General features: G+C 35.5%; 1 protein-coding gene across 1 annotated transcript in view; it reads right to left on the bottom strand.

The window, feature by feature from the left end:
- The window catches only part of LOC135616827 (rRNA biogenesis protein RRP5-like), a 43,386-nt gene that overhangs the window by 19,498 nt on the left and 5,056 nt on the right, over window positions 1–18,832 (bottom strand). Inside the window, exons 3-25 of the mRNA XM_065116484.1 lie at window positions 18,352–18,492; window positions 18,001–18,177; window positions 16,961–17,057; window positions 16,680–16,792; window positions 16,446–16,568; window positions 16,256–16,327; window positions 12,731–12,823; window positions 11,791–11,904; window positions 11,574–11,693; window positions 10,826–11,011; window positions 10,666–10,740; window positions 10,363–10,499; window positions 9,392–9,526; window positions 8,906–9,051; window positions 8,755–8,820; window positions 6,453–6,559; window positions 6,268–6,348; window positions 6,111–6,185; window positions 5,931–6,032; window positions 2,575–2,743; window positions 2,364–2,497; window positions 2,111–2,194; window positions 1,904–2,004 (exon numbers count right to left, since the gene is read on the bottom strand). Of these exons, the coding sequence (XP_064972556.1) occupies window positions 1,904–2,004; window positions 2,111–2,194; window positions 2,364–2,497; window positions 2,575–2,743; window positions 5,931–6,032; window positions 6,111–6,185; window positions 6,268–6,348; window positions 6,453–6,559; window positions 8,755–8,820; window positions 8,906–9,051; window positions 9,392–9,526; window positions 10,363–10,499; window positions 10,666–10,740; window positions 10,826–11,011; window positions 11,574–11,693; window positions 11,791–11,904; window positions 12,731–12,823; window positions 16,256–16,327; window positions 16,446–16,568; window positions 16,680–16,792; window positions 16,961–17,057; window positions 18,001–18,177; window positions 18,352–18,492 (2,648 nt within the window). The remainder of the gene's footprint in view (window positions 1–1,903; window positions 2,005–2,110; window positions 2,195–2,363; window positions 2,498–2,574; window positions 2,744–5,930; window positions 6,033–6,110; window positions 6,186–6,267; window positions 6,349–6,452; window positions 6,560–8,754; window positions 8,821–8,905; window positions 9,052–9,391; window positions 9,527–10,362; window positions 10,500–10,665; window positions 10,741–10,825; window positions 11,012–11,573; window positions 11,694–11,790; window positions 11,905–12,730; window positions 12,824–16,255; window positions 16,328–16,445; window positions 16,569–16,679; window positions 16,793–16,960; window positions 17,058–18,000; window positions 18,178–18,351; window positions 18,493–18,832) is intronic.

The raw sequence follows: 18,832 nt of genomic DNA, 5'->3' as shown, positions 1-18,832 counted from the left end.
CTTTAAACGTAAGTCAGACTTCAGTTGACTCACACTACCCTGATATCTCCTTGCAAGGCTCTACCAACTCCACCTTTTGGCTTCATGCATTAACCACCACATTGGCTCAATGACTAATGTCAGCTCACACTACATCAAATCCCACAAAGAAAGTTTTCTCTCTTGAATCTGCTTTAAAGAAGGCTTTTTTTGGGTCTTGAAGTAGATGAGTGTGATGTTGTTCACACGACACACCAAGCAAGGTTTGACGTACCGAAACATACTGTTCAATATGGGCGGTATGTACCGGTTCGACAAAGGATCGATATGGGCGGTACATCGATATACCCCAGTGTATCATAGGTCAATAAGCTTGGTACAACTCGATATGTACCGTACCGATAGCTGATCAGTACATCGGTACGGACCGGTAATGCGACACACCATGACCCACGTAGATAGTGCCTCCAGATCTGACATTCATGATCATGGACATTTCCTCATGAACTGGAGCATGTACACATAACTGAGAGTCTAACTCACATGTAGAACTAAATAACCCTCTTGTATCTGGTTCAATTTGCCTTCCATAGCAAAGTCTGAAGCATCAATCTGCACGCCAAACAGCTTCGAATAGTCTACAAGTTGCAACACCAACACCATAGCAAAGTCTGAAGCATCACTATGGCGTTAAGGTCTTTGAAGGCTACTTGACAATTCTCAGACCATTTCTAGGGTCCTAACTTCTTTAGAACCTCTGTGCTGTTGCGGGTTCATTTGCAATCAGATGGCTGTCGTATATCAAGACCCTTCTGATGGCAATGTTTGAAGCATCAGTGTGCCTCTTTTAGCTTTGCATAGTCTAGAAGTTGCCACACCAATTCCTCTTCTTAGACCAACTACTAGAATGCCCTCAAGAAATTGAGTTAGCGAGACAGCTAGCAAGGAACATCCCATTGATAAATATTTGTTCTAATATACTAAACTGAACAAATATCTAAGCTTCACCACTGTGATTATAACAGATAATTCTACCATAGCATAGCCTTGGCCTCATCCATTAAAATCATGTTGTTCTTGGCAAGATGTCCCAAGGAAAAAATATCTGTTTATGGCAAAGTAACTCAATTTCACATAGTTTTCACCCTGAGAATATGGAACATCGTCTCAGACTGTCAGGTACCAGATGTATTACCATGGTTTGGCCATTAAACCATGATGTCATGAACATACACCACCACAAACATGTTTAATTATTACAGAAAGAGTATGTTTTCCATAACCCAGACTGTAACCAGGGCATCTGTCATTCCGAAGGGCATCACCAAAAACTTGAATGTCTCATACTCAGTCACACACCGGATATCTCATCCCCCTACAACTATCAGCACTTGCCAAAATCCAACCATCAGTCTAGTTTGGTGAAGTATCTTTCCTTGCCAACTGATTGGGCATGACCACAATGAGAGAGAGAGAGAGAGCGAGGGAGAGAGAATATTTTTTCTTCACTGTGACCTTGTTCAAGGTCTGATGACATGCGCAATCACACTCCTATCTTGCTTCTTTTGGATAAGTATTAAGGCTCCAAAAGAAGCAATCTCTTTCTAAGTTCCCTTGTCTACAGCTTATCTACTTGTTTTCGAACCAACACCAGAGGTGACATCCAGTATGGTGGTTGGGCTGAAGTGTGGAGTCCTTTTGGGTAATGAAAAGGTGGCAGGTTTAATTATTTAAGACAGCACCAAACCACTTTCTAATGAAGAAAAGAAACAAGGTTCCACCATTTAAAACAGTACCAGCTGGATCATAAAATAGCCACCCATATATGGTTCTCATTTTGGCCAATTAGTTCTTTATTTAGACATTTAACGAGTTATTAACAGTCCAGCAGAGCCTGCACAGATGTTTAGGAATAAAAAATTACCTCTGGCCATTCACAAAATGCTTGCAGGGAAGCTTTTGTATGTTGTAATCAGTCGTTGATGCGTACCCTATAGCATTTTTGTACTCAGGAACAGACAAAACCTGGGTTTGAAAAAATTGAGAAGGTAAGGATAAGCAAAATCAAATGAAAGCAACCATTGCCTAAATAGTCATAGATTATACAACTAGACTCTGATAACCTACTTACCAAATAATTTTCTTTGACAATTTCCACAACTGCTTTTACTGTTTGGTATAGCTTTAAGTCCACAGATATGTTTCTACGCCGCTTCTGAAAAAACATGGATGATAAAATAGAAACAAATTACCATCCAAGGTCAATGTCAATTATGACAACAAATTGCATAATAAGAAGTGCAGATACTGCCACAAGCATTAATCTGACAGTTCCTCTTTTGGAAAAAGTTCATTAATCAAGGACAACTTAATCATGATCTAACCTTTTTAGTATCCTTTGCAGAAACACTACCAACTAGCTCCGGTTTAAGGGATAAGTCAACAAGACCATCCAACTTTGCTATGTCCAGAACCAAAGCAGTAACAACAGAACCCAGTTCCACATTGACACACCCCACTGAAAAGGGCATTTAACCAAGAATTAACAACTTGGAATTCTTAAAGCGATAGACTTACATAGAATACAGAACTTACATTGATGATGTGCCACAAATCCAACAACATCATGATGATTTTTGAAGCCAAGGACAACACCCAATTCTTTTATTTCTTGAATTTCTCCCTCAACCAAACTGCCAATGCTAAATTCCTTCACCCAGCTCAAATCAAAGTCTTTGACATCAGACATCTGTATAGCTGCAATCTGTATCACATAAAAATAAATGAATAAATGAAAATAATATGAAATAAACAAAAAAATCCAAAAAATTGGATTAAACCAAACAGAAAACATGTTGATATATCAAGCATGAAAGAGTAGAGGAAACAATAATGTCAAGAATTAAAATAGAACAGAATGAACTGAAATAGTGATTGTCAAGAATGGTTAAAAATCAAAGAGAATTTACAAAAAAAAGGAATATCAATATGTTGTCAGTTAACATTGCAACTTTCAGCCATGGCAAAGTTCAATTTAACTTCAAGGACAATGTGAAATGAAGAAAGTGAAAGTCAGTCCAAATTGAGGAACAAAAGTTGACATCACAAAGAAAAATAATTACCTAAATATACAGAGTTCAAATAATATGATCAAATTTCATGATTGATGACAACTAATATCACAACAGTGCACTCAGGCACACTAGGGAAGTTAACAAGTAACTATATAAAATTATATTAATAAAGAACAATTGTAATTTCTAAAACAAGCAAATGTGAACATATGATAAAACAATTACTATAAGATGAATAAAAAGTACAACTATAATATCTTCATATATGCAAAATGTGTGATTTAGTAGCAATTAGTTGATAGGATCTTCATAGTAAACCTTAAATAACAATAACATATCTTCTACTTAAAATTTGAAAGTTGCATATGCAGACTGATCACCAATTATTGTGTATGGCCTAAGCAACATATTTTACGGTCCAACCATATATATGACCACATTAGGAAACATATTAGCTGCTTTTCAAATCCTTGAAAAGTCTTCAAGGAACACTAGAACATGATATTTGCAGTTTCACATGGGATAAAAGATGTGTTAATGAAAAAGAAATATTGGTAATCAACTCTTGAAAATAATATATAAGACAATCCAGAGGAAAGAAATAACAGAGAGCTATAGCTTAAAGGAGAGGAAAGAAATAACAGAGGGGAGAAGTACAAAGAAGAGCCAAAATCCAATATTATTCTTCAAAGGAAAAGAAATGTCACATGATTATAATTTATACATACCTTTTACATGATCAAAACAATTAGTGGTCCTAGACTAGGGTCTGCCATACCGAATCGTACCGCCCGGTATGGGCGGTATGTACCGGTCTGACAGGCCAGCGGTACGTGGTCCGCCCGGTACCGGTCCGCACTGTAGCAGTGCACTGTAGTGCACTGTAACACTGTTGCAGTGCACTGTATCAGTACAGTACATTGTTGTAATGCACTGTAGCACTGCTGCAGTGTTCGGTACACCGTACCGTACCGGTACCGAGCCCAGGTCGAAATACCGGTACGGTACGGTATTGCGAATCTTGTCCTAGACTAATAGGAAACTCATGGAAAACACTTCCTATGATTGTAAATCATCACTACACTATCATACATATCTTTTATAATATAATTAGTGTTTACACACTTTTTTTTCTATACTCACCATGATAAATTAATATGGGTTCTATCATAAGCTTTCTTCATAATAAATAAAAAATCATATGCAAGCAAATTGATTACTACAAATATTTATTCCACATATTATTCAACTTTCGATCACTCTTTAACATACTCTGACTTTTAATCTTAATTCTTCTATAACTAGAACAATTTTGGATATCTCCCTTATTCTTACCAATTATTACCAAAAACCATGGTATGCAATACCGAATGGTACCGCCCGGTACGGGCAGTACGTACCGGTCCGACGGCATACCGATACGTGGACCGCTCAATACCGGACGGAACGTGCTACAGTATTACACCGTGGTAGTGCTACAGTAGGGAAGATAATATATAAAACTGTTCGGTACGCCCTGGTGTACCGCTCGGTATGTCGGTACCGTACCATACCGAGCCAACCTCGAAACACCGGTATGGTACAGTATTGCATACCTTACCAAAAACTCCTTCCCAATTCATCAAGTTTCTTTCTAAATCAAAAATTTTGTTAATAAACTATTCATCGAAACAACTTTTCAATCTCGTAACTCTTTCAAAACTCAACAAGAATACCTTCCGCACTCCTTATTTTCATCCTTGCTAACGTTTCTTTTATAACGATTGCTTTAATTTTATGAACAAATCTATGATTACTAAACCCACTATCTATCTTTAAAGATAAGTTATTTGTCCAATGTTCATTATATAACTTATATAAATAATTTTTTCATCTCTCCTTAATCTCCTTATCATTAACAAGAATTTTTTATTCTCATCCTTAATAAATCATACTACCTAAATTCCCACTCTTTCTTTCCTTAGCTTTTATTATTTAAAATATATACATTTTATTATCATTAATATCTAACTTATTATTAAATTTAATATAAGCCATATGTCTTGCCATATTGATATCTCATTTTGTCTCTTTTTTAGTATCTATATATTTTTGTTGCGTTCTCCTTTTTTTTAATTTTTCCAATTTAAAAAACATGATATTTTAGACATAATATTTTTTTACACTTCCTCACACCGCAGCCAACTCTCTCACAAGGCTACACTTCTACCTATAGATTCCCCAAGGATATCCTTTATCAAGCTCGTAACCTATTGGTCAACCACTTGGTATTAACATAATATCCTTGTCCAAGTTCCAAGCCTCCACTTTTTCCATTTGACATGCTATCTTTTTTGCTCCACATTAAATAGTAATCTTCATTCTTTCTCGATATTATGGAATGTAAGTTTTGGTGCCACATTAAGGTTGCACCCTCTACAACCTAAGTGATGAATGATCAAGTCAAGTTGCTCTTTGCTTACAAAGGCATGGCCGCATACATTGATCTTTCCAAGAAGTAGAAGCCGCATTATCAAAACTCTCATGCATTGAGGCACCCTACTTTCTTGGTATTATATTGATACTAAACCATTATAGCTAATGGTTTTCATCTAAGGATTTTCATTTCTTTAATGGGATTGTGTTGTTACCCCTAAATTAGATGTAAATTACAAGCTGTGAAAATTAGCTGCTCTAAATGATGTGCGACTGTATATATAAACAAAAAAATTAGCAAAAAAATAAACTAAACTAAATTTGAATTGCTTTCACTTTGGTACAATATTCAACAAAACCCACAAACAGAAAGCACGCAACTGTGATGACGTAAAACTTCAGCAAGAAATATATGTTGTTTAAAAGTTAAAACCGATGAAGCAATAAGATAAATATCATTACCTTCTCCTCCAAAAGAAAATATCCTTTAATAAATGAAACATCTGATGATAAACACAAAGACTGTTTTAAGGAGAGCTTTACCCGACCAGCTTCACTATTGACCTATAAAAAGCAAGCATGTTAACTACAAGTAACACAGATTTTTTGAAAAAATGGACCTGCTATGAACTATATTCTCACATTTACGATGTGACTACGAACAGTTTGCCCAATGTAGAACGCATCCAATATGTTATCAATCATTTCATCTGTAGCCTATTAAAACAAGAACAACATTAAAACAAGAATAAGATATCAAAGAAAAAAAACCTGAGGAATACAATCCAAACATATTTACCATATTTTTCGGTGCAAATCCAGTCAGACGTCCAAGAAATCGAACAAAGCAACCACTTTCAATGATATTGCAGATATAGCCCTGTCCAAATTAAATCAAAAGATTAAAGAGAAACAAAATAGAACAATAAGAAAAGAACAACGATGCTTGAAAACACATGCATTAGATACAAGTATGTATCTTACATATACAACAGTTAGAGGATGAATCTGAGCAAGATCTGAAGGAATCTTCATTGCAGAACTAATAAGAGAGTGTTTAGCAGAAAGAATCAGGCTTGTCCCTTCAGAGTCTGTAAAACATTTAGAGAAAAGGTACAAGTTAGATAAATGTATTTAGTCAGGAAAATGTTCCTACTTCAGCTACGTTCAACAAGTTAAAAGTAGTAGTAATTCCAACATCTGACCATTTTAGTTTCGCCCAACAGAAATATAGACACTAATGACTCCATATTGAATAAAAAATATTATCCAGTTATGCATGTCAAGTTACCAATTTGAATTATATATGTAATTATTCCCACGGTTTGCCGTACCACGGTATACTGTCAGGCGGTACATACTGGTCCGACAGGGAATCAATATGCAAACCACCCTGTACCGGGTGGTATAAACTAAAAGGTTGTATATCGCCCGATATGAGCTTGTACCACTCGGTAACGATCAAAATCCTACTGTTACCGACCTACATCGATCGGTAACGATCAAATTCTGATCGTTACTAACGGACGGCTCAGATCTGACCCTTTCTAACAGTCAGATCCATTTGAAAAGGTTTTTAAACTATTTCCTCACCCTCTTTCACCCCCTTTCACTCTCTCAAACTCTTATACTCTCAATCTCATTCTTACTCGCTTCTTTCTCTCATTCTCATATTTGCACACACTTAAAACTTCACAAAACTACAATTTGTTGATTGGATGAAGCTTGGGAGGCTAATTAGAAAGGACTAACACCTAAGTTAGAGGAATAACTCCCTACTCAAAAGTATGCAAATAGCTTCTCGATCGCATTCAGCAAACCTCTCAGTTCGGAGACATGGCAGCGACATGGACAGTAGTGCCTTGACCGACGATGTCAGAGAGTCGATGGTCCCGTCTACATAGTTTGAGAATGGTGCATGGACCGAGAAACAATATTTTATGTATGCCACCTAAAATTCAGATCATGAAGCTCGACATGGTAATTAGTCATTCTTCTCCAAGCAATAGTATGATGCAAGGATTGAAATATCGTACCGTACCGAAGTTTCGACATTCTCTCGATACAATACGTTACTGTATACCGAGCAATACACCGCTCGGTATACCATTCGATATATATATATATATATATATATATATATATATATATATAGTACCAGTTTATTGTCGGACCGATACGTACATTCGAAACTGTATACGTTGGTATGATGACAGTTGGTCATTCTTCTTCAAGCAACAATATGATGATCGATCTTATGATATGGAGCAGCCGATCAATAACGAAAATAAAAGTTCCGACATTTACCGTACTCCACACTAGTACATGCCACAATCGTACATACCTCAGGAGTTGCCTCGGACACGTGGTTCACAATAATCAGGTACGACCAATCATATTTATACACCAATGACATACGATGTATCAGTATATTACGTTATGGGATCAATTTCAGGATTGAGTCCGACAAACATACAAATTGATATACAGATACATAGGATTTAGGACCCCGATCCATTGCCCTGGAGTCTCATCGTTCTTTTTGGTGGTAGAATCAAGTATATCCATCAATCAATTACTAGGTTCATTTGAATCTTAAAGCTTAAGTTGCTTCACAAATAATCTAATAATTCAAATCATTTCTTTGTAAATAATTCAATATCAACGAAACGACAATCCAAAATGTGCCATAAAGATACCTCTTTAAAGCCCAAAAAAGATATGTACCACTATTCTTTCCCAATTTAGATTATTTTTTTCTAAAATTATACTAAATTTATATTTATTTCTAATTTAAAAACACTAGTCTATTTTTTTCTATTTTCAAAATTTTTTAAGCTATTTTTCGCCATTTTTCATGTCGTCGATATGCCTCGCAATACGGACACATGATACACTAGTCTAGTCAAACCAGTATGGTAACAATCCGTACGTTGATCAATACACTACCAAGTACCAAAGCATGAAACTACGAAACTTGATTAAAAGCATGGATAGATAGTCGAGAAAGAAATTGGAAAAGCTTGTGAAATTGTTATTTGGGGATTGACATTCGGAAAATGATAGGAGATAATAAACTTATAAAAACAACATCAAATTGCAAGGACATTATTTGATAGTACTAGTAATTAATTTAATACAAAAAAACCAAATTATAGACTCAACATCATGTTATTTGGTATTCTTGCAGGTAGTAAATAGATTTCAATGAAATCTTGAATGGATAAACTTGACACAAATAAATAGCAATGAGAAAAAAGTGCAAAGGAACAAAATTAGGATATACCTAGCACCACAAGTTGATCGAATTCATATCCCGGCCTCAACAAAGACCTCAGTAAAGTGGCTTGCGCTAACAAAAGTACAAGTTGGGAGTTAGATATTCAATGATACATTAAATAAGTACTTCAATGAAAAATTTTAAATCCAATTCAAACCATGGTGATCTGCTAAATGATCATTAAAAATTGTTCCCTTCAAGTAACCATTCTTAGTAAGACTGACAATGACTGCTGTGGGAGTCAGACGTTCAACAACACTAGAGACAACACAACCCATCTTGACTGCACCATCATCGGAAGTCCTGTCAGTGTTTCAGACATTCAAACATACTTAGATATCAACCAAGGACTTTTAAAAGCATGACAAATCTCCACCTGAATTCAAAAGATAATGAAATGAATTCTATGCAAAGGTTTAGTAGGTTAGAAGGAGGAGAAAAACAAGTTTGCTCTCCAACCAAATTATCATTTAATAAATGTAATACAGCTTTGAAGCAAGCATGATGTACACAAAAGTACAGCTACATACTAAGAAACTAAGTTCAACCTTCCTACCCGATCATAATTTGCCAAAAACATTTTGGTAGATATAACCTTTTGGTAGAGACATATAAAGGGAGTTAATTGTAAAGGATTGCAGACCTTTTGGTAGATATAACAAAACTAACACTGATTCTTCGTGAAGAGGTAGCACAACTTATTATTCTACACTTGACCACTTGTCCAACATGATACACAGAGTCTGCTTCAGCTCCTGGCTCCAATCCAAGCTCAGATCTAGATTAGATAAACAAAGAAGCATGTGAAATAATATTAGACACTAAACATTAAATTGAAAGTTGAACTTCACACGTCACTAGATTTTCAAAGTAAGCTCATAAAAAGGCATTTACTTGACAAGTTGCTTGAACAAATTTATATTCTGTCAAGGAAGTTCTATCAGAATTTAGATGTAGAAACATAGTCCAAAGTGGAAAAAGAGATCACTTTACAAAAGCAAAAAAAGGAGATTAGTTTAAAGTTTAAAGTTTAAACAATAAAGGAATACAGCCTTCCACAAAAAGGATATAAAATTGATAATGAGATTAGTTTGTAGCTGGAGGAAGTATTATTTTAATAAGAACCTACATACATGATACAGAACTAATGGATTTGCACTGTTAGGTTCAGATAATGTTTATGAGTCATGCAAGAAGTTTCAAGCTAGTTGCAACTTGCAAGTACTTGCAGAAGCCATTACGGACCCCTTTAGATCATGCTTCCACATCCGAAAAGCTTAGAAACATAGGAAATGCCATTCCAAATGTGGAATCACAATTTTATTTATCCTATTCCACATCCTGTAAGTTAAAAAGGTATGCCATACTTATCTATATATATGCCATTGAATGCAAATAAAATCAAAAAAATGTTTGTCTGAAAACAACATCAGTACCTTTTTGAATCTTTTCTAAAGCAAATACAAATGTTTCATGTCTAATGAAAGATACATGGATCAATACGGACACATAAATGATCAAATTTAAATGACAAACCATTATATGGAAGTAACAAAGATACATAACATTGTAATATATTAGTTCTTCAGGAAAGGAAATAAAAAAGAGTCTAACCTATGAGCAAAACCATGTACACCATTGTAAAACCTCACAAAACAACCATGCTTTTCAATTTTAGTGATCCATCCATGTGTAACTAATCCTTCAGCTGCATCACCATATGATGCTAGCACATCTAGCTTCGATTTGACCTAATCAGAACACCAGACATAGAATTTAGTAAAAGACAAATATCTAGAATTAAGTATTTAAGAAAAAGTATACATGGCAAGTTTCTGCATCAGCATATATGTATATGTATTTATATATATTAAGAACCAACAGAAACAAATGGGATCATTTTTAAATGAAACATACTAGTGACTTCTTGTATGTGACAGTTATTCGCTTGGATTTACAACCAAGCACACGAAAGAGTAATTCAGCTCCAACCTGCAGAAAGTGCATTCTATAGTGAGAGAAAAAAACAAACATTTAATAAATTTAGCACAAAAAAAAATAGAGTGAGAACACAGACCATAAATTTTTTAGGTGGCTTTACAATCTCTAGCTCTGACATGTGTGGGAGAGGACATAGTGCTTTAACACCACTTGGGAACTGGACAATTGCACCAAAGTTCTCAACAGCAATGACTTTAGATTTCACCAACATTCCAGGCTTGACATCCGAATGAGTAAAAACAGACCCTTCAAAAGCACTCGCCTGCAAGCACTAACATATCTGAGAAGATCCTAACATATAAACTTTTTTTCCATTGAAGATCAAATCCCAAAATTGTCTCAGAAGAAAAATAAAGGAAATTTGCAATTCTCATGGTCTCAGAAATATTAGATGTTAGATTCATTCAGCTCATCTTCAAGAAATAACCACTAGATATACTACTGGCAACGAGATCCAGTTCTCCTTGAGAGGTAAATAAGTTCCGGTGTCAAGTCAAAATTAGGTCCAGCTCGATTTTGTACATTCAGTTGCTCAAAATTCTTTTTACTATGGTTATTACTTGTCATGTATCTCTTAGAGAGAAATACAACTACTAATAATAAATTTGAAGTTGTAAATTAGTTTATTTACTGTAAATCAAGAAACAAATATAGGTGAATTTGCTCATCACAGATCTGACACAACTATCTTCACCAATTTAAAGATACCCAAAACCAAATCAAGATGCATATATCAGGTACCATGGAGTTACAAAGTCCATTCAAGTTTAAAGTTTCACTAATGCCCATGAAAATAAAGATGATCAGCTTAACAAAAAATATACCTTCATTGTGCCAGTTGCTAGCCCTTCTAAATATCTCATTCCAAGAATGCGAACACGAACATAATCCCCTTCCTTGAACTTTTTTTCCGGCTTCAGAACTTCATCAGAAGCATCATGTATCTGTTCAAAATAAAATGGAATAAGAATCAGCAACAACTAGGGAGACCCTTCATCATATACCAGTGCCTAAACCATGCAAATCTAATTTTGAACATACACTGACATATGCTGGTGAAGGTGCTGGAGAAGAACGTATCTCAAGAAGAAAACCAAGCCCTCTATCAACTCTTAAAATTTGTGAATTATCATAAATTTCTCCGGTTTGAACATACTACAAAGAACCAACAATTGTTAGCAAAAGTAGAGAACCCACACAAACAACTGATACATAAAATACATCAGCAAAAATTAATTATACAACAAAAAGACAACTGACCCAACATATGAACGAAAATAAAAAAATTTATTTGAAGAGAACTAGATATCCTCATCACCAATCTAATAAAAGCTGAAACTAAACCAAGGTTTTCATGAGTTGAATTACTAATTACATTGATGCTTAGCTTGACCAGGAATTAAGAGCTTCAGTTAAATGAACTGAGCTCCGTCATGACTCAGCTGGTGAACATTGTCACAGCTCGGCACAGCATGAAAGATGACTTCCCATGCCAGATAAACCAAGGGTTTCAAATTCTCCTAATGAGAAAAGGCTAATATCAAGCAACTCAGTACAAAGCTCGGCTCGGTTTGTCGAAGTCTACTTTCCAGAAAAAGATCATTCAGTAATGAGGACCCAAATAAGGATCTTAGAAGGATTTACCGTCTAAATATCTTGAGTTAATGTAATTGTTGGAACTCATTATGAGCAATAAATAGTATAATTCATCAAAAATGGTACTGGAATAGAAGCCATTGTCGTTGCCATCCTAAGTCTCTCTTCTTTTTCTTCCCTCCTCTCCTCTTCTAGGTTCTTATCTCTCTCTCTCTCTCTCTCTCTCTCTCTCTCTCTCTCTCTCTCTCTCTCTCTCTCTTCACTTGTTCCTACTAGTTTCTAGTAGAAACTAGAGTTTATTGGTTGTGCTACTGAAAAAATGCCTTTGAATCTCTTCAAAAAAAAGAAAAAATTACAGCATTGCAGTAAATTACAGATTACTTACAGCAGGTGGAGCTTTATTATCTATAAGATACTTATTCAAGGTTAGTCCAACAGCTCTAGTTGATGGATCAATAAACAATATCCGAGCATTCACCTACATCGAAAAATGCAAACAGATGGTGAGATGCAAAAAAATTAAATATATATGCATTTGATGAAATTGCAAAGCATGTGGGCAAAAGATAAAACACCAAGAACATCAAGATTCTAATAATATGAGCTCTTCGTAACAAAACTTCAATTACAAAAGTCACCATTTGGTAGTTTTTGCATATCAATAGTGCAGTGACATATGCCTAGCCATTTTACTGAATCGACCCTATTGGTCAGGGCCACTTGATCTAGCGAACCAAACCCACTAGTGGATCATATGCAACCTTGCTATGGTCATAAAATGGATTATACCCCATTAGTGGCAGACTTTAACTGTTAAACTATGTATATAACTAGATATTTAACAGTATGTAGAAAGGTAAGCCTGTGTACGTTGATCCTCTCCAAACCCTGCATCGACGAGAGTCTTATGCATTCGGTATGCCTTTTTTTATTAAGGGCATATAGCATGGTTCGCCTTACTGGTCTGTATCAATGTACCAACCAGCTATCGATACGGGATCTACCGAGCTGTGCTAAGCCATACCAAGCGTATCAACACATGATACATAGAAGCATACCGATGTACCGCCCATAACAATCTGCTATTGGACTGATATATACCGCCCATACCAAGCAGTACACCGTAGTACGACGAACCTTGGCATATAGTAACATTGGTAAGGCATTCAATAACTACAACCGATTCACTATGTTCATTGATGGAAACATGTCCTTGTTTACAGAATTGCTCGTGATAAGTTTAACATGATATGAGCATCTTGAATAGAAGAGATTTTCAACGAAGAATTCAAATATCAGTCCATTACTTGTACTGGTTGGCAACCATACCAGTATGATAATGATACCATCCTTTTTATGCATGCTTGACATCAATTTTGTTTCTGTAAAATTGTCATCTTACTATTGTATTACTAATCATATTACAAAAAATCAAAGAAAAACTTAATACTATTTGTCTTGAAAACGTATAAATGATAATGCTCTTATGTCATATGATGTTGGGAGACGCTGTGCTACAGGTTGATCAGATGTGCAATATTGACAACAGTCTGATCACTGATAGAAAATGGGGTATGTAAATATATGGTTTGGCCAGATATGGTTCTCCACCAAATGGATTTGCACACTGCAATTACTAACGAGAAGTATATGGTTGGTAAAGACCCAAGTTCATGAGTTCTAACAAATTTTGCACTGGCTATCAACTACATGATAAAACTGTTCTTAGTTATCAAGGCTTGGGACAAGCAAAGCAAAAGATATAAAGTTAAGCATGCATAGGCAGACTTGGAATGATATTGTTGTAATGGTATATGCTGTTTGATAATTAAATTATTCTGGTTTGATGAAAATTCGATTGGGATTAACTTAATATGGATGAGACAAAAATTAGAAAAGGTCTTAAACTTAGGACAAAGATCAAGTATATATTAACAATTTTAGCAATGTAAGAGAAGCATTGAGAGTGTAGTTGATGTAGGACAGGAGGATGAAGGGCTTGAAAACAGTGTTTATCCTTGTTTCAGATTTAAGAATGGTGGAAGACAACAAGAGAATGTAAATTATTGGTCAATTTAGAGAAAAGAAATAGATATACACCAGATACACACACTCTCAAGAATGCACACTCAGATAAAAGTCACACACCTCTCTACCGATTCACACATGGTCAATGAAATTACACCATTACAGATAATAATATGATTTCACCACTAACATGATGTTAAAAATTTAATGGTCAAGAAAATTACATACCTTGAATTATGACTTTTCGTCAATCAAGGCTTATTAACAAACTTTCTTACTTTAACAATGATGGAAGTCTAAATGGATATTAATCTTTTCTTTTTACAAAATATTTCAAATGATTAAGAATTCATTGTAGATTATTCATCCAAGGTCAGAAGACCCTGTAGGAATGGAGTCTCCATTCATGCGAAAAATGTTCTCTTTTTTTTTGCTTCATCTTTTCTTCTCGTAGGCAATCTAGATGAGTTTTATTTAGAAACATAAGATCTCAGCACATGGCAGCTTATCACATTTGCACAAATTTTCCTAAGGAAATAGAGTTATTCCAAAAATAAAAATAAACAAAATTGCTCCTGCAACGATATCTAACAAAAAAAACAAGAAGTTCCTGCAAGTAATGGTTTAGATATCTTTTGATTACTCAACAAAATTGACAGATATTGTATACAGAGTAAAAGTTGCAGTTAAAGTGCAGAGAGGCATCAAATATTTTAAATTTCTGTGCCCCTAAGGATGACAGGAAAATTTTAAAAGATGGGTTCAAAACTAGTAATTCTTTATCAATTGCAATGTTGGGCATATAGGCAACATGTACAAGAAGTTTGCACAGTATACATGAGACCATTGAGTTGGATGCACAAAATCACACAAAATGATGCAATACAAACAAACACGTATAAACACCAGTAGAGGATAATACAAGGAAATGTTACTTATGTTATAAACATATTCAAAGAAAACATATAGATACCCTGATAAAGCAAGCTGAGTAGCTTAGCTTAGTATTCGTGATGTAAGGAGACATAAAGGAAGTGCTAACAGTACTTTGGAATTAACACAAAATGACTTGTTTGCCCATTGTTTAACTAAAAATACTGCCCTGTAAAAAGCTCGATAGTGAAAAAGTAAATTCCATGTGGTCAACCCAAATAGTTGGGAGTCTTGGGACATTACAAATTGTTGCTACCTGTTAAGAGTGTATTGTTAGCAGGGTTCTTAATTTCGATGTGTACTGCTCAGTACAGGTAGTATGTACCGGTCTAAGAGGATACTAGTACGTGGACCGCCCTCTACCGGGCGGTACCAGTGTTTTGACCCCGTATCAGGTGATACAGGGTATGTACCGAGTGGTAACGGTCGAAATCCGACCATTACCGAGGCATATCGATCGGTACGTCTCGGATTTCGAACATTACCAAGGTGTACTAGTCGATACACCTCGGATTTCTACCATTACCGAGGCATACCGATCGGTACGCTACGATATTTTTGGATTATTACCTCCAGGTATTTTTGGAGGTTTTTCAGCTCTTTTTGAGCGTACCGTCGGTACACCTTGGTACAGACCGTACCGAACAAGCCAGTATGGACCGAAATTGAGACCTTGATTGTTAGTATTTGAAAAAGAACATACCGTAACCAACCACATTAATGTGACGTATTGAGCAACATAATCACTAGTTAGAACAAACAACATGCTTGTTTTGCAAGGGGATGGGAAAGCAAGTGTCTACAAGCGGGCATGTAAACCTTTTTATAAGCAATAACTGTTAGAACAATTCACCGAATGAGCAGATAGTTGGAAAGCATATTAGATAATGAAAATTATCCAATAGCATAATTTTGATTGACCAATGTCCAGAAATGGAAATATAATTACCTTTTTGTTTTGATTGTAATTGTCTTTCCACGTTCCACTATGGAATGTGTTCTCCAAATGGAAAATGTCTACCTGTCAAAAAGATGATCAAGGACTAAATCTAGATGGTAATGCAACTTTTACGACAGTATGGTTGTATGGCTCAGAGACAACAGAGGCAAACGAAAATAACATTAAGTGAGAACCTTACTGTTCCAGTAAAGTATGTAAGAAATGACACCATAATCCCATTTTCAAGGGTAGAACGGACTCGAGCATTGACCATCATGCCAGGAACCAAAAGGTCAATGGAGAGCCCTTTCAAATCTTTAATCTATAAAAAAAATTGGTTATTGCAAGAGATAATGAATTTAAACAAAAAGTCAGATGGTAATCTAAGAATGCAAATAACTAGATGAGGTGAAAGTTTCAACTTGAAACGTACTATAAATTTAGAAACCAAATCTGAATCAGAATCAACGTGAACAACAGCTCGAGCTTTGTCAATGTCCTTGACAACACACTGCATAATTTGTCCAGTGAAAATTTGATCACCATCTGCAAAATAAAAGACTTGAGAATGCACATCAAAATGGGCAACTTCAATATTATTTCGCATATCATAAGTGGAACTAAATCAACAAAATTATGTAACAAACATTCAGAAAGAGACAGTAATGAGCATAAGAATACACATCTATGTATGCAAGTGGCTGGGTTAGCTACCTCTTTCATTCTTCGGCAAAAAGCCAGTAAAAGATGATACTCCAAAAAAAAGAATGTAGCCATGGTCCTCAACACTCTTTACTTGTGCATTCAGAACCTGTAAAGCAAAGAAATAATTAAATTGTTTTCAATTTGCATGGACCAAAATTCATGATATGAGATAACATGAAAAAGATTCGAAATTTCGTACCGTACCGGAGTTTCGACGATCTCTCGGTACGGTACGGAACGGTATACCGCTCGGTATACCGAGCGATATATGTATATATATATATATATTATTTTTATTTTTTTTATTTTTTTATTGGCCGACGTCGCATCGCCTCGGCGACGTCGCCGAGGCGACGTTTATTTAAATTATATATATATATATATATATATATATATATATATATATATATATAGCGACGTCGCCGAAAAAGGCGACGTCATGTCGCCTCGGCGACATCGCCGAGAAAGGCGCTGCGTCGCCTCGACGACGTCGCCGAGAAAGGCGACGTCGTGTCGCCTCGGTGACATCGCCGAGGCGACACGACGTCGCCTCGATTTTATTTAAATTATTAATATATATATATATATTATTATTCGTTCCGCCCGGTAACGGGCGGTCCGCGTACCGATATACCATCGGACCGGTACGTACCGCTCGTACCGGGCGGTACGGGTCGGTATGGCAATCCTTGCATGAAATCATAGGATAGAAGTACCATATATGCAATGAAGATTGATGCTGTATGCCATGAATATGGGCAAGGAAATGAAATGAAAATAAAATAAAATCAAAGAGGTTCTGAAAAATATTAGTCAGTCACAAGTATGTTGGAAGCAAGAACAACAATATATACCCTCAAGCAGTGAGACTTGTTCTGTTCCTAAATACCTATTGCCTTTCAGCTACCAGTTCATTATTCATTAAATATATAAATTAAAAAATTAAATTTGAAGAAAAGACGGATCAGGAAAGCCAGAACTGTTTTTAGATTACTTAACCGAACACGATATTTTCTAACTATTTATCCTCTAAAATTGTTATGAAATACCATTCCATCTTGAATTGCATCTAGAGTCAGGCCCTTGTGCAGCAAACTTAGTCGTAGTGACAACCAAATTCTTTTGTTTCCTTTTCCATCGTTCTTGTCATCATCCACCCGTAACACAACACAGGACACAAGCTGTCCAACATGAAATATGCTGGATAGAAAGTAACCTTCAGAAACCTGCAAAATAGAAGACAAAAAGCTATAACCATAGCATATATCTTCATCAATATGAAAGCAAAATCAACAGTTCCGAAGAATTTAGTTATAAAATGACAAATGCAGCCACAGGCAACATTTTTCAACATCCTACAGAAAATTTATTTTACAAGCAAGATATTTCTCTTCTTATACCTTATCTCCATTAGATATGGGTATGTCTGTAACTTCCTCTGCATGAACAAATCCTCTCAGCCCCCCCGGAAGACTGATCACGAGGTCTTTTCGATTAACCTCAACAATTACGCCCCAAAGCTTCATTCGTGGAGAAATATTCTGTATAGGGAGTGAAATTTATACTGTGATCTCCATGGCAATGCAAAAGTGACATTCTTCAGGTAAATAAAATATTACACAAAATCAGAAGGTACAATATGCAACATTGTTGAAGTTCACATAAGCATGCAATTGATAGTAAATGAGTTATATCCTTTTAATAATAGTAATTTCATATCCTTATTGAAATATGTGTCCTGGTAATAATTGCTAAAAAATCGATATTAACATGATACTGCAAAGCTTCACCAAGTTGACATGACTCCCACAGCATGTGCAACAACATGATATCAGTCGCATTATCTATATGACAGTATACAACAAACAAGTGACAATACAG

This window comes from Musa acuminata, chromosome BXJ2-7 (assembly GCF_036884655.1).
Source record: "Musa acuminata AAA Group cultivar baxijiao chromosome BXJ2-7, Cavendish_Baxijiao_AAA, whole genome shotgun sequence".
Classification (NCBI taxonomy): domain Eukaryota; kingdom Viridiplantae; phylum Streptophyta; class Magnoliopsida; order Zingiberales; family Musaceae; genus Musa; species Musa acuminata.
Note: the sequence above shows the minus strand (reverse complement) of the source record. Positions and strands in the feature narration are given on the sequence as shown.